A 26,705-nucleotide genomic window follows, 5' to 3' on the forward strand; every position below is an offset into this window, starting at 1 on the left:
TTCATTATTTTAATATAAGACCTGGACAAGCCTTTGGGAGAAGTCCCAAAATCTGTATTTTAAAATCTTTCCTCTTGATCAGTTTCCCGAGAATGTAGGCTAGCCAACAGTGTTTTGGGGCCCAAATAGAGATAGAGGACTGAGGGTCTCTGCATTCAGTATACATTCTTTCACTTAATTCCTTGATTCCAGTACCATAACCCTGCCTCAACTGTACTTTGTATTCCATTATCCAAAGACTTTCTGTTATCCTCAATAGAGAATAAACCTCTGATTTTATCCTAGGGTTTGACCCTACAAAACTGGGGAGGGAATCTGAAGATTCCAATTGTTTCATAAATGTCTTTCAGTTGGTCTTTCTTATTTTAGCTCCTCTACCTATCCTCTCTATCCCCTCTTCCAAAAGTATCTGATGCTGGAAATTATTTAGAATGACATACATTTGGTTGGTCCTAATGTACTATTTTGAGAATTTCAAAGTCTCAAAATTTCCTGGTTTAGGTTTCTTGGGTCTGCTATTTTAGTTATTTCTCTTGCATCTGCTTCCTGGCTTCCAAAATTTCATTGTCACTGTCTTTTCGCTTATTCTTTCTGTTTTATTTATTTATTTATTTATTTATTTATTTATTTATTTATTGCTGCCTTTTAAAGAAATCTTTTTCCTGTCATTCTAGAGGGGTTTTTGGAGGAAACAAAATAAATGTGTGTGTCAGTCTACCATCTTTATCCAGAAGTTGGTAAACATATTTATAAAAACATAAATATGTCCAGAGTTAGTTTATAGGACAAGCAATGCAATTTTCTTTAAACATTTTGATCTGAAGTATAAATATAATACTACTTTAATTCATACAGGATTTCTAAGAATTGGTAAAGTATTGCTTAAGAATTTCAACATGAAGGCCAGGCGCGGTGGCTCACGCCTGTAATCCGAGCACTTTGGGGCGCCGAGGCAGGCAGATCACAAGGTCAGGAGATGGAGACCATCCTGGCTAACACGGTGAAACCCTGTCTCTAGTAAAAATACAAAAAATTAGCCAGGCATGGTGGCGGGTGCCTGTAGTCCCAGCTACTCAGGAGGCTGAGGCAGGAGAATGGCATGAACCCGGGAGGCAGAGCTTGCAGTGAGCCGAGATTGCACCACTGCACTCCAGCCTGGGCAACAGAGGGAGACTCCGTCTCAAAAAATAATAATAATAATTTCAATATGAAAAGTACTTCCTAATACTATAAAAATACTACAAAACTATATTTGAAGAATTTAGTATAAGTGGCCTCAGTAAGGAATATTAACTCATAGTCCTCCACTTCGAAATAAACCCCTCAGCTGGGTTGAAGACCACTGGAGACAATAAATGACATTATCTGAAAGTATTTGCATGTTTTAAAATTTCTTACTTATATTATATCTTTTTAGAGATTGCCAGAACATCACTAGTCTCAATTTAGGGAAAAAAAAGTACTAATAAAAGATAGTTTGAAAGATGACATACTTTCATAGGAATTGATAAGAACACACAGAGAGATCAAATTCTTCCACTTGGTTTTGGATGCTTTGCGTCATTATCCTGACTTTGTTCACAATTAAGACTTTGAAATTCTCAAAATAAGAGAGGAGAAAAATTTGAATGAAGCTGGTCTAAACATTAGGTAGAAAAAAAGCCTTCAGGTAATCCTGATGGCACTTCTAGTTACTTGTTTGCTTCCTTTCCTTACCAAATTTCTCACAAGATGCTTTCTATTTGCTGTATCCCTCCTTACCAGTTTTTCCATGCAGAAAGCTGGCTTCTTCTCCCACCTTCACTTCCCCAACTACTCTCTTCAAAATAAACAATGACTTCCTAATTAGTAGATCTCACAGTCTCTGTTCCTTTTTCATTCTTCTTGATCAATTTTTATTTTATTTTTTAGAGACAGTCTTGCTCTGTTGCCCAGGCTGGAGTGCAGTGGTACAATCATAGCTCACTGCAACTTTGAACTCCTGGGTTCAAGCAGTCCTACTGTCTCAGCCTCCCAAGTAGCTGGGACCCAGGTGTGTGCCACCATGCCTGGCTAATGATTTTTTGTAGAAATAGCGTCTTGCTTTATTGCTTAGGCTGGACTTGAACTCCTGGGCCCAAGCAATCCTCTTGACTCAGCCTCCCAAGAAGCTGGGACTACATTTGTGTACCACCACATGCAACTAATTATGTTTAAAAAATTTTATAGAGACTAGGCCTTGCTATGTTGCCCAGGCTGGTCTTGAACTCCTGGACTCAAGCAATCTTCTCACCTCAGCCTCTCAAAATGTTGGGATTACAAGTGTGAACCATCACACTCAAACTTGATCTTTTTTATATTGATGATATACTCATTTTAAAACAGTCCTTCTTATTTCTATGATATACTTCTCATTCTTTGTCCATCTGTTCTCATTCTTTTTCCATCCACTTCCCTCTTTTGCTTTTGTTCCTTCTTCCACCTCTAATTGTGGGCATCCCCAAACATCCCCCAAGATCTTTTACCATATGCTCTTCCAGCTCTATATGCTTTCCTTTGGAAGGTTCATCCATTCTCAGGGTTTCAAGCATCACATGTATGCTGTCGACTTCCATATGTGTTATCTAGAGCCCTGATCATCCCTAAGAGCTCCAGTTCTATATATTTAACCTTCTATTGGACATTTGTACTTTGAGTTAACACTGTCATGTCAAATCCAGTATGCTCGTCTTTTTATTCACCACTGCCTTCCCCTTTCCACACATAGAACAAGTTTCTCTACCCAGTTTCCTTCCCTCTCAGCATCACCTTTACCTCAGTGTCTTAAGTTCAGAATCTTGAAATCATTCTCCTGCATTATCCTCATTTAGTCAAGTATCAGAATTCCCCTAAGCCTTCCCTTTCCAGCCTGTTCTTACTGCTAAAACTCAAGTCCAGACCTTCATCCTCTCCTATTTGAATTACTACCACAGCCTCCAGGCTCTCCCACAGCCTCCTGCTCTAGCCTAGATACCACTGCCATCTAATCTTTTTTAAATATAACTTTCATCATATCACTTCCCTAATCAAAAATATCTCATGAGTCCTATTTCCGACATCAAGTCTAAACACCTTTTCCTGGCTTTCGGGCTGCTTGTAGCCTGGCTCCACCTTATCTGTCTTATTACTCAACATGTTCCCCTTCCTTGAGTTAGGTCAGTTTTCTCATTGTCACAAGAACTGGCCAAGTTCATTTCTTCCTCCGTATCTTAACAAGTGTATTTTCTCTTGTCCAGAATGCCTTTCTTTCCATTGGCCCAACTCATATCCATTTTGCAAGAGAATTGTCTATGTTTCCTGTGTCCAATTCCCTGTTTTCTGTTCTCTTTAACCCACTTTAATCAAGCTTTTATCACCACCACTTTACTATTCAAGCCATAATTCTTATTACTTTCCTATCATTAGTCACTTCCTCAGTCTCTCCCATCTCAGTAAATGACACTATCATTTACTTAGTTGCTCCAAACCTAAAAGCCATCCTTAGTTCTTCTCCCTCATAACCTATATCCAGTCCATCAGTGAGTCTAGTGAGTTTTCCATTTAAAATATATTTCAAATCTGGCCACTTCTCACTATCTCACTGCTACCACTCTGGCCCAAGCAAACAGTACCTCTCCAGTGGTCTTCTTGCTTTCATTTTTGCGCTTGCACAGTTTATTTCACACAACGTATCTTTAAAGATGTCAATCTATTCATGTCACTTCACTGTTTATGGCTTTTAAGGCCATACCTCATCTGCTCTAGCCCAAGGCTCTGACCTTACCTTCTTTCAATTTCCCCTTACTTCCTCTTCTCTATTTTCTCCGGCCTTCTTTCTGTTTCTACAATAAATTAAGCTTTTTGACACCTCACTTACACATGGACACATTTCAGAATAGTCACTAGATAGGTTAGAAAAGAATAAGTGTTTTCAGTTTCCACAATATTTGTCACTAAAATATGTATTATATTGACAGGAAAAACTTTTTTCTAAAATCTACATTTTTGTATAAGTTTATTTTTATTTTGAAATAATCTCAAGCTTACAGAAAAGCTGCAAGTACACACAAATCATGTTTTATTTTCTGAGCCATTTGCTTTATCACCCCATATACTGTACTATGCAATTCCTGTAGGCAAGGACATTCTCCTATATATTCACAATATAACCATCAAAACTGAGAAAACAGCTTTGATTCATTACTGTCATCTAACCTCAGATTCCTTTCAAGTTTTTCCAATTGTCCCAGTAATATCCATTATGGCAAAAGGATCCAGGTTAGAATCATGTGTTACATTTAGTTAAATTTCTTATCTTCCCTTAGCTTGGAACAGGTCCTCAGTCCTTCCTTGACTTTCATCACTTTGGCATGTTTTAATAGAACAGGCCACTTATTTTTTAGAATGTCCTTCAATTTGCATTTGTCTGATGTTTCCTCAAGATTAGATTCAGGGTATGCATCTTTTTAAAGAATAACATAGGGCTGGACGTGGTGGATTACGCTTGTCATCTCAGCACTTTGGGATATTGAGGCAGGAGGATCATCTGAGGCCAGGAGTTCAAGACCAGCCTGGGTCACACAGCAAGACCCGCATCTCTTAAAACTTTTTTAAAAAGTTAGCTGGGTGTGGTGGCACGTGCCTGTAGTCCTAGTTACTCCGGAGGCTGAGGCAAGAGGATCACTTGAACCCAAGAGTTTTAAGGTTGCAGTGAGAGCTATGTTCACACAACTATACTCCAGCCTGGATGACAGAGTGAGATCTTGCTCATAAAAAAAAAAAAAGAAAAAGAAAAAAAGAAAGAAGGAATATCACAGAATTGGTGCTGAGTAATCTTTACTTCCTTCAACTGACACATGATTTTGATTTGTCCCATTATCAATTATGTTTTATTTGGTCACTTGATTAAGGTGATGTCTGTCAGCCTTCTCCGCTGTAAAGTCATTTTCCCCATTGTAATTAATAAGTAGTTTATAGAAAAGTAGTTAGAAATTATGTAAGTTATCCTGCTCCTCATCAAACTTCCCATTTATTCACTTGTTTATATCAGTATGGACTCATGGGTCTTTATTTTATCTGTTACTATCATTATTTATTTTGATGCTCATATTCTCTAAGATTTTGCCAGTGGGAGCTTCTTCAAGTTGGCTCCTGTGTTCTTTGACATGCCCCTCTAATTAAGTACTTCCTTACATCCTGTCAAATGCTGTTCCAGACTCGTCTTGTGTTTTCCCTGTTCCAGTCCTGGAATCAGCCATTTCTTCAAGGATCCCTGGTTTTTCAGTGGTTCCTTCTAATAGCCACAATGTGGTTTCTGTCAGTGGACAGAACTAGAGAATATATGTATGTACACACACACACACACATCTATATTTACGTATCTACATGAAAACCCATGATTTCACACCTATACCATCAATGCCAGTCCAATACTGTAGAGTTCATTCTAGCTTTATCACTTTCTATATTTGTAATTTTTCTCCATCAGTGAGAGAACTGGCTGCTGTTATCATTAGCTTATTTATTTGATCAGTTCCCTCAAATGTAACCAAACTCCCATCTTTGCCACCTTACATATAGACATCCATATCACACCTCTAGGACTGTTGACTCTACTCCCCAGACTGCCTCCTACCCGGCTCGAGCTTTGACACTCTGCCTTGGGCCTTTTCCCCATGTAGATGGACCCTCCTTACCCTGCTCAGGCTCTAACTCTGGCAGTCCCACTGTGGGTCACCCACACTTGTGATGCCCTCCTTACTCCATTCAGCACTGACTCCCCAAGTCATGCTCGCCCTCCACATGGTTGCCCTCCTCACCCTGCACAGGCTCTGATATGGATGCTTAGCTTGCTCTGCCCTACCTGACGTGGCTTTAGGATTGAGCTGTTTCTCAAGGATTGGGAAAAGGAAGAAGTAAGACCATATTTTATTTAGAAAATGCTTCCTACTTAGTGTAGCTTTCACTATGAGTTGAGAAGGCTATAACATTTCTGTTCCCTTTGACCTAAAAAAGTGTATATTATTAGTATCCATCTGCCTTAAATACTATAGCAATCAGTGGACCAGGAGCCAAATCATTTTTGAAAGAACACCTACCCTAAATGAATGTAGAAACGAAACAACCAGATAAAAAAGAAAGATTCCTTCACATTTTTTCATCTTTTGTTCAAATGCTTTGGTATTATGGACACAGTCTCAGAATCACTATTGAGTGCTAATGGTTAATAAGTTCATGAACCTTACATTTTGAACAGGGTAGTTTCTGACGCCAGAGGTTCTTGGATCAAAATTAATTGTATCTTTTAAAACTGAGAAATGCAAATATTTAGTCACAATAACATTACTGTCATTCAGTCATACTACAAGATTTTGCAAGGCAGTATCTACATTGAATTGATTGTCCCTTGAAACTTTAGAACTAAAACCTCTGCAAGATTGTCCTTGATAATCTTTTCATGGCAATAAAAGCCCTGACGAAGAGTCAGGGCGTTGTCATCAGACAGACTAAACGCCTGCAGACTACAGCTTTCCCAGGACAAAAATATTCAAGTTTCCCTCCAAACCTCTTCAAGATATAAACTAACCATTCCAAGAAGTAGTTTTTTCATTCCTACTGTTACTCTAAATTGTCTGAGAGGCAAATATAGCTTTTTTTCTAAATTAAGATATGTTATTATTGGACTTTTGTTTAATTCTAAGCCAAAATATACCCAAACTCCCACTACATTCCTTGGAAGCCCTAGATGCTGTTGAAGTGCTCTCTTGGCCACATCTCACTCCTTTAGGAGTCAGCACTCTCCATCTGTATCCTCTTGGGGACCACGAAAGGGAAAACAGCCTCTGTGACTTCTCCAACCAGGTGGGTCAGATTAGCTTTACAGTCCACTTACAGGGAGGCTAACAAAGCTCCTCTGTGGGTGTTTGAGCACATTTTACAAAACTGCTGATGACCTCATGAGCCAAAGAAACGAGGTCTCACATTGTGGACTAAGCCTAAATATTAATACTACTTTATATTTATGTAGTGTCTTTTTTCCAAGGAACTCCAGCCTCTTTACAGACATTATGTCACTAATCCTCAAAGCATCCCTGTTTGGTACATGGCAAATATTATCCCCCTCCTTTTTTTTTTTTTTTTTTTTACAGTGATGGAAACTTGCAAGTTGGTGATGGAACCCAGCCCCCTGGTTCTTAGTCTATGCACTATACCATAAAAAAAGTCAGACGAATACTTTTTCAAGCTATTCATTGCTTCTTGGGTGGGATTTAAGAGGATGTCTTGGCTTGTATGCATTTCAGTTTTCAGTGTCTCTAGCTTCTATGATCCTCTTTTTCTTCTTCATTGTAAGTCAAGCATGTTCAGGCATATTTATTTTCCACTGTTGCATTTATGGGAACACTAGAAGTTTGTAGCTGAAATTTGAAGTGAAAGACTTCGGTATTGAATATGTAATTTCACTTATTACTCAGAGATCCCTTATACTTCTCATAACCTAAAATAAATTAGATTTTTTAAAAAAATTCACCATGCCAGCTTAGAGCACATTTCATTTATTGCAATCACATTTTCACCAAAACTGGGTAATGTTCAACTAAATACAACCAATTTGTATTGAATTATTAACATGTACCAGATATTGTACCAAACATTTTCAAACACATGATCTTATTTTACATATATTAATACATATGTAATATTCCATGTGAACCTGTTAGATTTAATTCTTAAGTGTATAAACACTCTCCTAGAGTAGGGCAAAGGAAAAAAAAGGAGGCGTTAATAGAAATATGGCCTCAGTTGCTATATCCAAAAAAAATAAAAATAAAAATAAAAGAGCTCCCTCAATTCTCTCAGTGGAAATCCCCAGTGTAAACATTTCCACAAAAGAGGAAAATGTGGGTAACTTCTAAAAATCACCAAGAGTTAGCTTCATATCCACAAAGTTAAAAAAAAAAAAAAAACTTAAAAGTTTGGTTCCTACATAATCAACAACTATACAAAGCATAAAGAAGAGAATAAAACACAGCCATATCTAAGGATGACAAATATTTCTTGATTTCATGCCGGGCGTGGTGGCTCAAGCCTGTAATCCCAGCACTTTGGGAGGCCGAGACGGGCGGATCACAAGGTCAGGAGATCGAGACCATCCTGGCTAACACGGTGAAACTCCGTCTCTACTAAAATACAAAAAACTAGCCGGGCGAGGTGGCGGGCGCCTGTAGTCCCAGCTACTCGGGAGGCTGAGGCAAGAGAATGGCGTGAACCCGGGAGGCGGAGCTTGCAGTGAGCTGAGATCCGGCCACTGCACTCCAGCCTGGGCGACAGAGCGAGACTCCGTCTCAAAAAAAAAAAAAAAAAAAAATTCTTTTATATGAACTACTGTCATGTTTTTTAAATTGGTGGACATCTGTAGCTTCGCTGAATTAGATAATGCCAGTGAAATGAGAGACAACGGGGAAAAATTAGAAAAGCTCTTCTAAAATAAGGCAGAGAGTTTCAACTTTTAATCATCGAATTTTGAAAGCCCTCAGAATAAAAACGTACCATATGCCCTGCCATAATACTGTTCCACTCTGCTCTCTGGCCCGGCTAGATTCGAAATAGCCCTACATTTCTAAGTAAATAGTGCTTAATGTGAAACTGAGAAGTCCTATCACATCATGGAAAATCTTTATAGGTTGGAAAATATGTATATTATGTCATACTTTAGGTATATAATCTAGCCATATTCTGTATCATAGCTTTGCTGCAGTTTATACTTAACAACCTTGAGTTTTTAAGAAAACATCTTTGTATATTCCAAATGTTTGGTTTATCTTTCATAGGAAATATTAGCCAAAAGGAATACCCTGTATTTCAAGTAAAAACTTAGTGATAGGTAAATTTAAAAAGTGTTAGTTGAAAATGGAATATATGCCCTGTCAGGGTTGCCATGCATGACTGACTGTGCTGATTGTGCACTGCATAATTCCAGGGATACCTAAAACATAGACAGAAATGTGAATGGCACCCCCTGGGGTTGAGCAACACCTGGCAGCCCTGATTTTAAGTAAATAGTAAAGCTTTTGAAAATGCTCTTTTTTTTTTTTTTCCTGATTCACTACTGAAGACCAGTTGTGAGCTGCAGGAGGGCTTTTATTATTTTTCCTACTTTTTTGTGTATATACAAGGTCTTTAGTTTTTTCCTTTCCATGTTGGTTCCAAAAGACTTCCTTACTGACTGAGCTTCAGCACACTGCTCTGGCATTCTCCCAGCTCTAAGTTTTCATGAGTCAGGGAAAATGTGTGCACTCTGAAAAGAAGCTTGTCAGACAGACATGCTCAGCCAGCCCAGGGCTAATTTATGAAGTCCCGCTCTCCATTCTTCTTTTCCATCCATATTCTTACAGCCTACTGCTTGTATCTTTATTTAGCCCTGACTTCATCCTACCTGTGTTGGATGTTAGTTAGAGTTTGTTGTTTACATAGCTGTGTTCCTTACTACCTTGAACTCTACTGCCCACCCCTGCTGTTCTGCTGCCACTGTGCCCTGCCCTTATCACCACCATAGCACTTAGCATGGTGCCTTGAATCTTCTGTTTGCCTGACCCTCCTCTTTTACCTTTCCATTCTTTGGTTTTCTTTCATTTTCTTTAGTCAGGAGGAAAATATGTATTCTCTACATGGGGAGAATAACTGAAGGAATGGGAAGAAAGCTCACCTCCATAAAAGAGCAAGAGTGGCGCTGCAGATAGGTCTGTTACTTGGTCACAACCCTCCATTTCCTCATTTACTCTTACTGTGGCCGGGCCTGGCCCAGATTTAATAAAACAACTTGAAGAGAGTGATATCATGAATTTTATACCGTTTTAAGTTTTTAGTGATGCAGTTGATTTTGAAATGACAACAGTACAGAAGGTTTTTGCAAGGATGTAAAAGAAACTGGTAACGGTGGTTGTCTTTTAGAAGGGGACTTGAATGGTTCTGGGACAGCAGGGAGAGTTTCACTATATACCTTTATATTACCTTTTGAATTGCATATTATGTAAATGTATTAGCTGTTGAAACAGATACATAAAACTAACAAAAATGGAAGCAATTAAATAACTATACTTGAACTAAATTGACGCTGTAGAAAATTCTGTTAATTACAGCAAAGTGTTTGAATATATTTTTTCAAAGCTAGATCAGGAAGAGGAGGGGTATGATTATTCTCATTTTGTTTTAGAAATTTTGAAAATGTTTCATCATTTCCTGGGTAAATAATATGAAAATTAAGTTTAGGTGTGTGCCCCTCATGTAAAACTTATCCTTTCTCTAAACACTCAACTACTTCTCTTTAGGGGTTTTCTATTTCTCTTCAATTGAATTTAGGGTCAATTTAAAGGGAAAATGTGACTTCTTAGTGACTGTATCTTGCAACTCTGCCTCTGCCTTATATGGAGGAACTTTACTGGGGATGCCAGAGTTCCTAAGTGTTGTCTACTTTGGTCGCTCCTTCCTGCCAGCAAGAGTAAGCAATTATGACCTGAGGTTTTGATATTGCACCAATAGAGATCTTCCCTCTTAGACAATTTTCATATCAAAGTGGTCTTTTTCTGATATTTTATGGGACCTATCTCTATAGTCATTTCTGTACTTACAGTTATGTTATGTTCCTCTCAACACCTGCTAAAGCACTTATAGAGGCTCATGTTCAAGCAAATGACCTACATAGCAAGTCTGTGAGAAGCAGGGTATTGCATTTCCAATTCTGCATCTATTATCTGTTCATCTCTTTTTTGAAGAATCAGCAAACGTATGTCAAACTTTAGTACATCTAATGACACACATCATGTCATTGCCTGTAAATTTCCTCTATTCATGCCACAAACCAAGAACAACTTTTTCATTTTTATAATTACTTGAAGTATGCGCTTGAGCGTGTTCATGTATTTAATGTATCCACCTTTAACTACCACAGAATTCATAATTATTTACTCAGGCATTTGAAAGTAAGAAAGTAACTGAGATTTTTCTATTGAAAAGCATTTAATAATATTTTAGAATATTTTATAATTTTAAAAAGCCAAATAAACATTATTTTATAAAATGTTCTTTTTTACCTTTGCAAATAAAGCAAGATTGCAAGTAAAAAGATTTTTACAATGACATTTTTTATCACTTTGAAATAAAGGGGATAAAAGAGATTGAAGTAATAAACATGTTGATTATTATAACCATGTCAAGTAATAGAAAACACAATTTAAACAATTAATAAACAAATTGATATGAAACTTCATATTTTTAATTTAAGTTTGATTATATTTAATACAATTTACACGTGAATACATTCTCATAGATAGTTCAAAAACTGCCAATGAGGATATTCCATACCTTTTCCTTTACATTTAAAATACACACACAGGGTGGGCATGGTGGCTCACATCTGTAGTCCCAGCACTTTGAGAGGTTGGGGTGGGCCAATAACTTGAGTCCAGCAGTTTGAGACCAGCATGGGCAATACGGTGAAAGCCTGTCTCTACCAAAAATACAAAAATTAGCTGGGCATAGTGGTGTGTGCCTGTAGTCCCAGGTACTCGGGAGGCTGAGGTGGGAGGATTATCTGAGACGGGGAGGTCAAGGCGGCAGTAAGCCATGGATGGTACCACTGCAACCCAGCCTAGATGACAGAGCGAGACCCTGTCTCAAAATACACACACACACACACACACACAATATGTTGTTTAATATGGCAGCCACTAGCCACGTGCGGCTACTGAGCACTTGAAATGTGGCTAGTTTGAATTGAGATGTAGGTATAAAATATACGCTGGAGTGTGAGGACGTACTGCAAAAAAAGAACATAAAATATCTCCATCATTTTAATATTCACATATTAAAATGATAGTTTTTAATATATTGGGTTAAATTAAATATTAAATTTTAATTTCATCAGTCTCTTCTTATTTTTTAAAATATGGTTCAAGTTTAAAATTATTTATTTGGTGTGTAGTTGTGTCTTCCATTCTATTTCTATTAGGCAGTACTGTATACAGGTATATACATGCAAACATTTGATTTGTGGACATCTTTTTTTTTTTTTTTTTTTTTGATACAGAGTCTTGCTCTGTCGCCCAGGCTGGAGTGCAGTGGCGCGATCTCAGCTCGCTGCAACCTCTGCCTCCTGGGTTCAAGCGATTCTCCTGCCTCAGCCTCTAGAGTAGCTGAGATTACAGGCACCCACCATCATGACTGGCTAATTTTCGTATTTTTGTAGAGACAGGGTTTCACCATATTGGCCAGGCTGGTCCTGACCTCAGGTGATCTGCCCGCCTCTGCCTCCCAAAGTATTGGGATTACAGGTGTGAGCCACCATGCCCGGTGATTTGTGGACATCTTAAAATCACAAATGCAATAATATTGTCCTTTTTTAAGCTTACTTTTTTCACTCAACATATGTCTTATAGATTTTTCCCTATCAGTATACTTAAATGAGCCTCATTCTTTTTAACTGTGGCATAGTAATCCTTAGTATTAAAGTGTTCTAGGTTTATTTCAAGTTTTTGATATTGATGAACATTTAAGTTTTTACTTTTTCTTAGGAACATTGCTTCAGGAATGTCCTTGAACATGACTCTTTGTGCATATATGGAAGCATTTCTCTAGGATAGATACCTAGGGGGCCAGAAGATAATTGAAGTTTTTGATTATCTGAATATAGTCCTGTTCAAAGATTGTATTACCTAAGAAAAGATGCTTATTTTTTATGGTTTCATCATTTTTATAAATCATGTGCTGATTTTCTTTTCTTTTTTAGTTTCTTTTTGAGACAAGGTCTCACTTTGTTGCCCAGGCCACAGTGCAGTGGCATGATCTTGGCTCACCTCAACCTCTGCCTCCTGGGTACAAGCAATCTGCCACATCAGCCTCCTGAGTAGCTGGGATTACAAGCATGTGCCACCACGCCCAGCTAATTTTTAAAATTTTTTGTAGAGATGGGGTTTCTCCATGTTGCCCAGGCTGTTCTCAAACCACTGGGCTCAACTAATCTGCCTGCCTCCGCCTCTCAAAATTCTGGGATTACAGGCATAAACCACCATGCCCGGCCGTGTGCTTACTTTTTTTTTTCTTTTTCTTTTTGTGTTGATTTTTTATTGTGGTAAAATATACAGAATATATAAGTTGCCATTTTAACAATTTTTAAGGGTACAGTTCAGTGGCATTAAGTGTATTCACATTGTTGTGCAACTGTCACCATTATCCATTACCAGAAGTTTTTTCATCTTCCCAAACTGAAACTCTATACCCATTAAACAATAACTCCTCATCTCCTTCTCCCCATAGCACCTGGCAATCATCATTCTATTTTCTGTCTCTATGAATTTGACTACTCTATATACCTTATACAAGTGCAATATATAATATTTGCTCTTTTATGACTGGCTTATTTCACTTAGCATAATGTCCTCAAGGTTTATCCATGTTTGAGCATGTATCAGAATATCCTTCCTTTTAAAGCTGAATAATCTTCCATTGTATGTATACAGCATATTTTGTTTATCCATTCATCTATTGATGGACAGGTGGGTTGTTTCTACCTTTTGGCTATTGTGAATAACGCTGCTATGAACATAGGTGTACAAATACTTGTTCAGGTTCCTGCTTTCAGTCTTTTTGGGTATGTACCCAGCAGTGGAATTGCTGGATAATATGGTAATTCTATTTTTAATTTTTTGAAGAATTGCCCTACTTTTTCCATAGCAGCTGCACCATTTAACATTTCTACCAGCAATGCACAAGTGTTCCAGTTTCTCCACATCATCCCCAACTTGTTATTTTCTGTTTTTTTTAATAATAACTATTATAATGAGTATGAAGTGGTATATCTTTGTGGCTTTAATTTGCATCTCTGATGATAGTGATATTGAGCATCTTTTCATGTGCTTATTGGCTAATTGCATATCTTATTTAGAGAAATGTCTCTTCAAGTCTTTTGCCCATCTTAAACTCAGGATTTTGTTTGTTTTTTTGTTTGTTTGTATTTTAAGAGACAGGGTCTCACTATGTTGCCCAGGCTGGTCTCAAACTCCTGGGCTCAGGCGATCCTCCTGCCTCAGCCTCCTGAATAGCTGCAATTACAAGTGTGAGCCACCATACCCACTAAAATCAGTGTTGTTTTGTTGTTGTTGAGTTGTAGAAATGCTTTATATATTTTGGACATTAATCCGTTATCAGATATATGATTTGCAAACATTTTCTCTCATTCCATGGGTTGCCTTCTTGATAATAGCATTCTTTGATGCACAAAAGTTTTAAATTTTGAAGTCCAATTTACCTGTTTTTTCTTTTGCCTTTGTTTTTTGTGTCATATCTAAGAAATCCTTGTTAACTCCAATGTTACAAAGATTTTCCCTATGTTTTCTTCTAAGGGTTTTATAGTTTTGGCTCTTAAGTTTAGATCTTTGATCCTTTCTGAGTTAACTTTTGTGAATGATCTAAGATAAAGGTCCAACTTCATTATTTTGCATATGGATATTCCATTTTCTTAACAGCGTTTGTTGAAAAGACTATCTTTCCTCATTGAATGTTCTTGGCACATTTGTTGAAAATCATTTGACCATATACATGAAGGTTTATTTCTGGGCTCTTTACTCTACTTCATTGGTCTATATGCCTGTCTTTATGCCAGTACCACACTGTTTTGATTACTGTAGGTTTGTAGTAAGCTTTGAAATCAGGAACTGTGAGACCTCCAACTTTGTTTTTCTTATTCAAGATTGTTTTGGCCATTTGGAGATCCTTGAGATCCCATATAAATTTTAGAATGGGTTTTTCTATCTCTGCAAAAAATTTTATTGGGATTTTGATAAAGATTGTGTTGAGTCTGTAGATTGCTTTGGGTAGTGTTGACATCTTAACCATATTGTCTTTCAGTCTATGAATGCAGATGTCTTTCCATGGTGTCATCATTTTATATATATTTTTTTACTTTTTAAAAATTATTATTATACTTTAAGTTCTAGGGTACATGTGCACAACGTGCAGGTTTGTTACATATGTATACATGTGCCATGTTGGTGTGCTGCACCCATTAACTCATCATTTACGTTAGGTATATCTCCTAATGCTATCCCCCCCCCATTTTATACATTTTATATGTTACTTCAGAGGGTCTTCCCAATGCTAAAGTTATACATAATGTTTTCTATATTTTGTTTTACTAGATTTGTAGTTTGGGTTTATACATTTGTTTCCTTAAGTTAGCTGGGATATTTCCCCCAGTATGATAACTTTTTCCCATTTTATTCATACCACCTGAATAGTCTGCCCTTTCCCTGCTAATTGAAATGCCACCTTTTTCATAAACCAAAGCATAGGCCTGTGTTTAGATTTTCTCTTCTATTTCACTGATCCATATATCTACTCTTGTGATATAATTTTTAATTACCTTGATTTTATAGTAGCTTTTAATATCTGGAAGGGTAACTGTTTCCCCTCATTATTCTTCTTTTTCTTTATTCCCTTTATATTTATTATTATTCTTTTTCTTTATTCTTCATTATCCTTCTTTTTCTTTATTCTCTTTATTATTATTCCCCTCATTTTTCTTCTTTTTCATTATTCTTTATTTTTAAGGTTTTCCCACCTATTTTCTCTTTCACTATTAGAATCAGCCTAACAAGTTCCAACAGACATATTATTGGAATTTTTTTGAGATTCCTTTTATTTGATGAATTAATCTTGGGAAACAACATTTTTATAATAATATGCCTTTGTGTTTTAAAGAAACATTATTTCTAGTATCTATATTCCTATTATCACCATAATCCCTAAGAAAATTTCTATTTACTTGTATAATATTCAAGATTGTCATGTAGAATAGCTCTGTCCAATAGAATTTTCTGTGATAAGAAAAATGTTCTGTATCTGTGATGTCAAATAGGTAGTCACTCACCACATGTGGCTATTGAGCACCAGAAATGTGGCTAATGCAACTGAGGAAGTACATTTTAAGTTTTATTTCATTTTGATTAAATTAAATATAAATGGCCACATGTAGCTAATAGCTATCATATTAGACAGTATGGCTTTTGAATGTATGAATAACTGTGTAACTGAACACTTTTGTAAGTAGTAGAGGTAGTGTAGCAAAGAATTATTGATACCTACTGTGTGAAAGATGTTGTGTAAAGCATTGCAGAGAGGCAAAAGGCCATAAAATTAATACACATGAATTCCTAAATAAAAATCCAATCCCAGGTATAGGGCAATTTGTTTACAAATATTTATGTTGTCAGAAACATTCAGTTACAAAAATGTAGTGTGGATATTCATTAGAAAGAAAGTTCATGTCAGATTAAAGGAGCAAGAGAGGGTTTGTGGATGAAGTACTGTTAGACATTGGCCTTGAAGGAATTATTCAAAATTTAAAAGAAAGAAAGTAATGGAAGATTTCTGTTTTCTTAGGTCTAGAGGAAATAGAGAAGAGGGAAAAGAATGTGGTATGTTTGGAGGATTAGTTCCCTTGGTTGCTGTAATAAATTACAAGTTTGGTGGTTTAAAACAACAAAAATGTATTCTCTCACAATTCTAGAGGCCAGAAGTCCAAAAGCAGTATCAGTGGCCTGAAATCAAGATGTCAGCAGAGCCATACTCCCTCTGGTGCTCTAAGAGAAGTTCTATTCTTTGCCTCATCCAGCTTCTAGTAGCTGCTGGCATTCCTGGTCACAATAGTCTCTGACCCTATTGTCACATTGTCTTCTCTTCTGCCTGTGTTCACATCTCCCACTGCCTCTGTCTTACAAGGATACATATGATTACATTTAGGGTCCACCTGGGTAATTAAGAAGAACTCTCCATTTCAAGATCCTTTATTACATCTGTAGAGATGCCCCCCTTTTATATTTTTGCCATGTAAGGTCACATTCATAGGCTCCAGAATTTAGGACATGGACATCTTTTGGGGCCTGTTTTTCAGTGTACCACAATCCAATTTGCCTGGAGCTGGGGATTCCTGTGGCAGTAGGAATTATGATAACTGTCAGTCACCGAATGACTTGCACATGTGAGAGGTTATACCGAGTGCTCTATCTGTGCTATTCCATTTACTCATTACAAGAACACTGTGTAGGCATTAGGAAACAAGGGATGAATCTAAGGTGACTGTTTTCCACCTTTGATGACTGGGAAATGATGATTTACAGAAATTGTAGAGTCATGAGGAAAAATTGGTTACAAAGGAAAAACAATAAATTTGACTTTGGTTTTGTTTAGTTTGAAGTCCCAATAGGCTGTGCCCAAGGAAAGATCAACCCCAAATAGAAGCTTAAGGATACTACAAAGAATTCTTATAGACTATTCTATAATTTCTTACCTTGTTTTCCCCTTTGGGTTGAAGAAACAAATTTTAAGGAGCACTAAACTTGAAATCAGAAGACCTGCGTTCAAAACTTGCACTTACTAAATGTGTGAACTGGATAAGTCATTTCACTTCTCTGAGCTTGTTTCTACATCTGTACAAGAGGAATAAACACTCCCCCTCCCATCACACACAGTTATTGTGAGGAATAAATGACATAACATACGGGATTTTTTAGTATATAGTCTGTTGTAAGCATTCAAATGTTTAATTTGAAGGTAATATGTCTTACAGCTATCGGGATCCTAAGTAAAAGTCTACATTATTTTTACAAATCTATGATCAACTGCTTTTCCCATTGTCCAAATGACCATTTTATACTTTTACCACTTAAATGTTTTAAGTGCCACCCAACACCAGTTTACTCCCTTTCTGGGCAGATGACCTAAACTCTACTTCATAGAAATAATTAAGGTCATCAGACATAAATCATTCAACTTTTTGCTCTCATATTTAAATGTTTACCTATATCGGTATCCACTTTACCTGATTCCTGTGGACCTCAGAAGAAGTAATATTCTTTCTTTTGTCCCAAGTGAATACTTCTTTTGATATATGCCCTTGATGCAATTTCCTTCATCCTTAGCTCCAGGTCACATAGTCAATGCCTGGTGGACATCTTCATTTGGATATCTCATTCCAACTCAGAATCTTGAAAACAGAGTCAGTTGTTTCTTCATTCATCCTTCATACCATGTTCCTACCTCGTACTCCCTCAACTTCTATTTCCCATCTTGGTCACTGGCATTACCAGAAACTTGGGTAATTTTTGTCATGTTTTACTCCTTTCTTTCCTTTACTATACCTGTGCTTATTCCAATTAATGATCAAGTCATGGTAGGGCTCAGGTTCAGGCACTCATTCTGTCTCTGCTGAGCCCTTTATCCTTTTCATGTTTTCCCTCTAACTTTACTGTGGCTTTTGGTCTTGCTCAGATCATTCCTTTTCTGAAGTAGCCTCATTGGTTCTCATCTTACTCCTCTTCAATCCACCCTTCACACTGCTGCCATAGGGATCTTTCTAAAACAGACCTACTCTTGGAACCCTTTGGGGTATTCCATTACAAACTCCCGTTACAAAGTCCAAACTTTAAACAATGACATTGGCTGACCTAGCCCACCACTCCCACACCCTTCCTGTTAGCCCCATTGAACTATACCCAATTCCCCAGAGGTATCCTGCTTTATATCCCTGTACCTGTGCTCCTGTCTAAAATATGTTATTTGCAACCCCATTTCCTAATGCTGTTTGCCTGGTGAATGTCTGCTCATCTTGCATTACTTAGTTCAAGCTTCATATCCCCTTTGAAGCCTTGCCAGGCCTCCTCAGAAAGAACTGATAAGATCTTTTTGGAACCCCTGCAGTACCCTATACATGACTCTGTCATTTCCTCTGTAACCTGTTTGTTTCCCCGTACCAGGCCTTCTTTGAGGACATGAAGTGTCTTGATCAGCTTTGTATCTTTAGTGTTTAACACAGTGTCTGGCTCAGAGAAGGTGCTCAAAAAACATTTGTCAAATAAATGAATTAATTATAAAACTTTTAAAGTCATATGATACCTTAGAGAAGAGGGTAAGGGAGAACTTATGTAATAACTTTTGGAGATAAATGGAAATATCTGATTATGAGCCTAAGAAGAATACACATTTACCTCCTAAATAGAGATAGTCATGGTCCAGAACTCTGGTCACAAACGGCAGAAGATAAGAAATTAATTGAATGGGCAAACCCCTCACAAGTCCCAGTAAAACATGAGACATTTCCCAGTGTGCTCTTGATGTGATTTCCTCCATCCTTAGATCCAGCTCACATAGTCAATGCCTGGTGAACATCTTCATTTGGATATCTCACATCCAATTCAGAATCTTATAAACAGAGTCAATTATTTCTCTATCTATCTTCCCCACCATGTTCCCACCTCCCACTCTATCAACTTCTTCTATTTGTAACCTTGGTCAATGGCATTACCACAAACTTGGATAATTCTTGTCATGTTTTACTCCTTTCTTTCCTTTACTGTACCAACATATCAAGAAAGCTTACAGCTCTACTGGTGTTGAAGGTAAGTTTCTCTCAAAGCATTTGCTTTCTTACTGCTTATTCATCACAATGTTAGCATAAACTGCATTTATATTAATGGCATTTATTTTATAATTACTGTTGATCTCCCTTTCATTGTGCCAAAAATATAAATGTTAAGTGAATCAAAACATCAGTGGTATAACTTACTTTTAGGGACATAGATCCTTTGAACCATAGAAGTCTTTGATCTGGAAACTGCCAAATCCAAAGATTCTAGACATAAACTTAACTACAAATTTATACTGGTGAGGACTGGTTTTCTCAAGAGAAAACATTTTGCCAGATCTGACTTGAAAAATAATTTTGAAGTGAGCAAAATTCACTACACTCACCCCAGGCACAAAACTCACCATATTTCCTGGCTGCCTGGGGCTGCCCTCTCCCTTGGTTCCCCTTTGCAGGTCTACCTCCTCACACAAAACAAGTAATGTGCCCTGAACTGCCCTTTCTGTGTCACAACATATCTGTCCTTTTTCCAAAGCCTGTGAGGTTCTGCTTTTAGTAGGCTGACACTTGGAGACCACTTGGTAAATTCACTTACACTAATATCATATTGAGTAAAAATTTCAGGGGAATTTGCATTTTTAACAGGAGTATGTTGAATGCATAATACCTAACCCTAAGAGTCAATCTAATAAAGGGACATTTCCCACCATCTCATGTATTTTCCATGTCTTTTCATGTTTCATTGTCTTTAAACATATTGAGCTTTCTGCCTAGAATAACCTCCCCTTGCTCCCACCACCATTTCCAGTCTGGTGAACTGCTGCTCTTCCTTCAATGCCCAGCTCAATGTCTCTCTTCTAAGGAGCCTTCTCTAAATTCCCAAGCCTGAGTTGGTCACTCCCTCTTGACTTCTATAAAACTTTGTGTACTTGTCTCAATTTCTTTAATCTTTTATTCACTCTTCACATGACTTCAAGGTGACTTCCACCCTCACCAATCCAATGCACTCAGTAAACCCCATGTGGTGAAATCAAGTGGACATATTTGAGTCCTCATCTTCCTTGCCCTCTCAGCAACACCTGACCCTATTGACCACTATCTTTTAATTTTTCCACTCCCTCTCCTTAAAACCCCCTTCCCCTGGCTTTCTCAACATTACGGTCTGCTAATCTTCTTTTATCTCTCTCTTTCTCAGTCTCCTTTGTTGACTCATCCTCTAACTGATCTCTAAATGTTGGATTTCCTTAGGCTATGTCCTGATCTCTTTCCCTTCCCACACTCTGATCTTTCAATAAGCAATCTCTCTCACACCCATGGCATTAATTATCCTCCTTATGCTTATGACTTTCAAATTTACATCTCCAACCCAGACCTCTTTCCTGAACTTCAGACTTCTACATATAGCCACCAATTCAACATGTCCACGTGGAGGTTTCGTGGGCATTCCAAACTCAACAGGTTCAAAACTCCCATTCTTCTCAACCTGAGAGAACAGCACCTCCATCCATGCAGTTAACCAAACTAGAAACAGGGAAGTTATTATTGACCCATCTATCTCTCTCTTACCATGATATCCAATTGGCCATCCTTCTGACTCCACCTCCCAAATATATCTCTCAATTTTAACTTTTCTCTATTTCCACTGCCATGCAAGTTACCATCTGTCTACCACTATAACAGACTCATCATCTGTATCTGCTTGATATCTCCAATACATTTCTACACTGCAGGCAGAGTGCTCTTTGAAAATTCATTCATCAGAAAGTATTTATTGAGCTTTTACTATGTCAAGGCACTTGCTAGATGTTAGTGATACAAATGTAACTAAGACATGCATGTTCCTAATCTCCTAGAACTCCACATAGTTCTATGATTGGGAGACCTAACTTATTTGGGATGGAGAGAGTTTCTCTGAGGAAATTTTTTTTTTATCTGAGATCTGAAGAATGAGTAGGAATCAACTAGGCAAAAAGGGAGGGCAGTGGAGGGTAAAGAACATTTTAGGCAGAAGGAACATCATGTGCAAAGGTTTAGAATCAAGAGGAAGCAAGGTATGAGAAGCAAGGTATGAGGCTAGGCAAAGCCAGGGCCTGAGGAGTCATAACTCTAACTGAGAAGTACTCAGGGGGTCTAGTAGCCCCTCAAACAGCCTGCCAAAGTAGATTAGTGAGTGGAGGTGTGAGCATTTTTCTGAAGAGAGCATGCATAGCTTTCATCAGGGTCTGTGACACTTTCCCTCCCCTGAAAATGTAAAGAACTAGGTCTAGGGTATGAAAGGCCATTTTTGGACTTTGTCCTAAAAGCAATGGATGCCATTGGAAAGTAACATGGCCAGATTGTAAAATTCATGGGGCAGGACTTTTTATCTCTTTCTTTCACTGATATGTTCTAAAAACCTAGAAGAGTCTATGCACATAGCTGACCCTCAATAAATAACTGCTGAATGAATTGCCGAATGTCTATTTTGGCATTATATTGTATTGCATTATATTGTAATTGTGTACTTAATGTCTCTCCTTTACAAGGCTCAATTCTGGGAAACCATCTATGTCTCATTGATCTTTGTATTACTAGAGATATGTTTTAGTGCCCAGCTCATGGCCTGGCTTAAAATCAGTTTCATTTATGTGTTCATTCATTCAGCCAATAATTAAAGAGCTTTACCAGATGCCAGGAACTGAGAATACAAAGATGATGCAAATATTGGGGCTGGGCGCAGTGGCTTATGCCTGTAATCCCAGCACTTTGGGAGGCCAAGGCATGCGGATCACCTGAGGTCAGGAGCTTGAGACTAGCCTGTCCAATATGGTAAAATCCTGTCTCTAATAAAAATACAAAAATAGCGGGGCATGGTGCCGGGTGCCTGTAATCCCAGCTTGGGAGGCTGAGGCATGAAAATTGCTTGAACCTGGGAGATGGAGGTTGCAGCGAGCCGAGATTGCACCACTATACTCTAGCCTGAGTGACAGAGTAAGACTCTATTTCAAAAAGGAAAAAAAAAAAAAAAAAAAAAATGGCACTAACCTCAAGGAGTTTACACTCTGGATGGGAAGACTAGTAAGTAGGCCTGATAATACTGCATAGTAAATGCTACAAAAGGGGTAAGAAAAGAACACAGCCGTGGGGGTGTCACGGAAGCCCAGCAGGCAGAAGAAACTAGGGAGCTGCCCCTGGGCCAAATGAAGAAGAGAGGAGCAAAGCATGGGTGTGGGTATTAAGGTAAAATCCAGAGTGGGGCAAGCAGGGCCCATTAGAACTGCAAGTGGTTAAGTGTGGGGGAAGATGGAGCTGCAGAAATAGGCCAAGGCCATAAAGCACCTAGACTTTATTCTGAGGTCCATGGGAAGTTATTAATGGATGATTGATGAAGCAGAAGAGCGATGTGGTCAGATCTGCATATGAGACAACTTGTGCTCCAGATTGGAGAATGGACTGGAGAAGCAGTCATAGTGGGAGTAGGGACCAGTGATTGGGAGAGATGATGTTTGCCTGCACTAAAGAAGTAATGGGAATAGGGGACAATGGATGGATTTGAGAGCTATTAAGGAGGAGGATCAAAAGGAATTAGTGATTAATTAGATGCTAGCATGAGAATGATGGAGTACTCATGGATGATTCTCTGATTTTTAACTTGGACACCTTGGGTAAGTGAGAACAAAGATTGGGAACAGGCTTAGAGAAGCAGATGATGAATTCCAATTTGGACAGACTGCACTTGAGTTTTCTTTGGAATACCCATGTAGAGACTTTTAGTTGGCAGTTGGATACACACATAGATCTGAAGTTCAGAAGGAAGATCTAGGCTGTAAACAAAAATGTGGGGGTCTTTGCTTATGATTGGTAATTGATTCCTAAAAGCGGATGAGATCACTCAGGGAGGGTGTGGAGAATAAGGAGAAAGACAGCCAAAGACAGAACTTTGGGAGAACATTCAAGTAACAAGCATTTTTAAAGGGAGTGAATAAAGGAATAAGTGATTAAAAAGAGTCATTTAGAAGAAAGGATCCCTTCTAGAACTTCCCAAATACTGCTACTAAATCAGCTGGCTATCCTATTTGTGCTTAAGGCAAAGCCTACTTTTTGGCTTCCCAAATGGAGAATATGTTACTAAACCAAAGATGGAAAGTAGGGCAACATCATATCCAGAAAGCATATCTTCAGGGCTTTTTTCAGATACATATGTGGATACTCTACTCCTGAGGCTCTATTGGTAAACAGATCATAGTAGCCTCTTGTTAATCTGCATCAAGAAACACTTAATAATTAAAAGAGAAACACTTATAGGCTGTATGTTTAAAATATAATATGAAATGTATTAGAAGTCATTTGATGATCATCTGATGTTCAGATCATCCAGATAATCTTTCTAGTCTGCCTGATTACTGGCCCTTTGCTTGACTTGTTGGTTTTGGCGTCAAGTACACAAACTCATCCAGTTGGAATACACCTGAAAAATGTTTCTCAAATGTTCCTTTGTGTGGATAAATTTGTTGGTTTATACAGTTTGTATATATTATTTGTCTATGTTAAGAAGTGTCCCCTGGCTGATACATACTTGTTTTTCAGCCCACTAATTTTCTATAAACCATTGAGAGTTCCCAGGCCTCACTATTACCTTGAAATATTGAAGATATTTTGACTCACTGCAATAAAATTACAGTTCTGCAACTCATAATTAAACTTTGATTTATTTGAACAATGGAAGAAAAAGAGAACAAAACTATTAAACCATCAGGTCAACTGGTCAGTTGAGAATTTGTCCACTCATCTTCTCTTCTTTCATGTGTACCCAGATTTGATAGAAGTGAGGATAGCTTGGTTTGAATGGAAAGCATGGCCAAGCAACATATCTAGCTAACTTTTCCCAGATACTTTTTCCTACAGTCAAACCATAACAAATTCATCTCCTAGATAACAACTTGGTTTTTGTGCTTTGAGTTTTTATGTTGCTATTTCCTTTCCTTTAGAGCAGGCCATTTCAAATTTTTACATGTAAGTAAACAAGTTGACGGGCTGCTCTATATATTTTCTCAGAGTTTGCATAGCTGCTGTCTTAGTATAAGCCAAAAGGAATTTGTGGTTTCTGAGATCAGAAATTCAACTGCTTTATAAAACTAAACGATGAATTAGTGCTTAAGTTAGCCATTTTTGATACCCAATCTTTGTTCCTAAATGGCACTTAAATGTTTTATTGGCACTTCCACTATTTTGTTATAAAAACATATCAGTAATAATAACATGCCTCTCCTACAAAGGACAAAAGGGGTAATTTTGGAACCTCTACTATATATTCTCACAAGTGAAAAACATAGGACATGGAAAAACCTTTCCTCCCATCTAGTGGCTGGAAAATATATAAATGTCCTCTATGTGTTTCTTGGAATTTCACGCATTAGGGATTGTTTGGCAAATTATAATATATCTAATTGTTCACCCAGTTAAGCAAAAATAAGTTCTAAAATCTTTACCAAAGCCAAACTCAATGGCAAAATACATATCTATAATGTTTCACTGACCAACTTCCCTTTCATCACTAACATACTCCTCAGTAGAAAGGTTATGTTTCTTCTTAATTCATTATTCTGAACATACGATAGAAAAGACAAGACAGTATGTCTCTGCTACCTGAAATTGGGACTTAAATGACATTTGCCTCTAAAGCAGTCAGTGCCCCAGATCTCTCCTAAACCTTAATTGCTTCTTGTTGGCCCCACACCTTAACAAGCCTTCTCTCAAGACTTGGATGTGTTGAATTCACTAGAGAGAGCCAAGAAACTGTCTCAGAAACTGGCTGCCTCCAAGGGACCTCAGCTCCTGAAACTTGGAATACCAGACTCTGATACTGGCAGCAGGGCCTCTGTGCAGGGCCAAACCAGCCCACAGGAAAGCAGGTTTGGATCCGTTATGCAGCTTGAGGGATTAATGCTTGGTCTACCTGTCTTATATATGTCTTGTGCAGATGTCAAAATCTCTGCTGAATTGTGCCTCTCTCTGGTGATTCTCACAGATTCAAAGAATGAATTTTGTGTGCAGTCAGCAAAGTTCTGAGTACTCCAGGAAGAAGAGGAAGGTCAGTGAACCAGTGAAGGTCTTCATCCCTAACAGAAAATGAAAGCTAAATACTCTTTCTACATTTATTTTAAATTAAATTTATTTTGTAAAAACATGCATAAACTGTCTTAGCAGGAAAGTAAATTCCTGTTACCAAAACCTTTTTCTAAATTGTTTGCTCAATTTTTTTGTCGGTTAGTAAGTGCTAAATTACCGGCGAGGTAGGACATGAATCCACTTTGCCACAAGGAAAGAGGGTCAGTAGGGCTGCCTCTGGATAGCATTACTTCAAAGCTGGGTTAGAGATAAGGCACTTTTTATGTTATATTTGTAAAAGAACCACAGCAGTTATTTTGGAAAGAAGCTGTTGTTCTCAAAGGAAAGAAGGATTTTTTTTCTTTTTTCTTTTTGCATAATTAAACTCTTCAGGTATTGAGGCTACTGTGAAATGTTTTGACTTGTTGTAACCTGTATACTGGAATCCCTTTCTAGCTGTACTAAAAATTCCCACAGAGTTGCATAGGATGCATGTGGAGGTGCTTATCCAGGTGTGATTTATGTGTTAACCTCAGTCACAAGGTTGATCAGCTAATTGTGGGACCAAAATGTGCCCTCCCTCAACTATGGCCCCAGGCCCTGTTCTGTTAGCCAATCCAAAACAGGGAACATGCGGCAATTTGGGAGCCTGGCTCTCTTCTTAAGACCTATATTGAATATTTCCCAACAAGCATTTCAGTTTATCAGTCTGCAACCTGCAAATGATGCTATTAGTTCCCTCCTTATCCTGGAAGAATTTGGATAGATTTAATTGATGATTAGTATGAGCTGAACAATAAATGACTTAAAGTGTTATTTCTATTATTTATATAACATGAGATTTAGTAACTTATAAAATGAGGTTTAGTAATTTAATTTAAATGGATAGGACCAATAAGTTAAATGTTCAGTGTGTGACTTATGGTTAAATAAAATGAAAATACAAGACTTTTTTTTTTTTTTTTGCTCATCTTTTTTCACACAGAGAGGAAAAGTTTCTTTGCTACCATCAGTATTTCTCCAAATGTAAAGTGTAGTGAGAACATCAATAACTGGAGTGCTTGTTAAAATATGGATTACTAGGCCTGCCTCATTTCTACTAAGTCAAACTCTCAGGTTCAGGCACTGTGGAAAACTCTCCAGATTCTAACATACACACACACAGACACACACACAGACACACACACACACACACACACACACACAAAGG

At 37.7% G+C, this 26,705-nt stretch overlaps 1 protein-coding gene across 4 annotated transcripts in view; it reads left to right on the plus strand.

Moving 5' to 3' along the window:
• The window catches only part of HORMAD2 (HORMA domain containing 2), a 145,593-nt gene extending 119,150 nt beyond the window's left edge, over window positions 1–26,443 (plus strand). For 2 of the 4 annotated variants that reach the window (XM_023190749.2, XM_023190750.2), the window contains one exon: window positions 25,416–26,443. In XM_023190749.2, the coding sequence (XP_023046517.1) occupies window positions 25,416–25,520 (105 nt within the window). In that variant the 3' untranslated portion in view covers window positions 25,521–26,443. The remainder of the gene's footprint in view (window positions 1–25,415) is intronic. The other 2 variants (XM_023190747.2, XM_031934629.1) reach the window with 2 other exon arrangements.
• The last annotated feature ends 262 nt before the right edge of the window (window positions 26,444–26,705 follow it).

This window comes from Piliocolobus tephrosceles, chromosome 19, assembly GCF_002776525.5.
Source record: "Piliocolobus tephrosceles isolate RC106 chromosome 19, ASM277652v3, whole genome shotgun sequence".
Taxonomy (NCBI): domain Eukaryota; kingdom Metazoa; phylum Chordata; class Mammalia; order Primates; family Cercopithecidae; genus Piliocolobus; species Piliocolobus tephrosceles.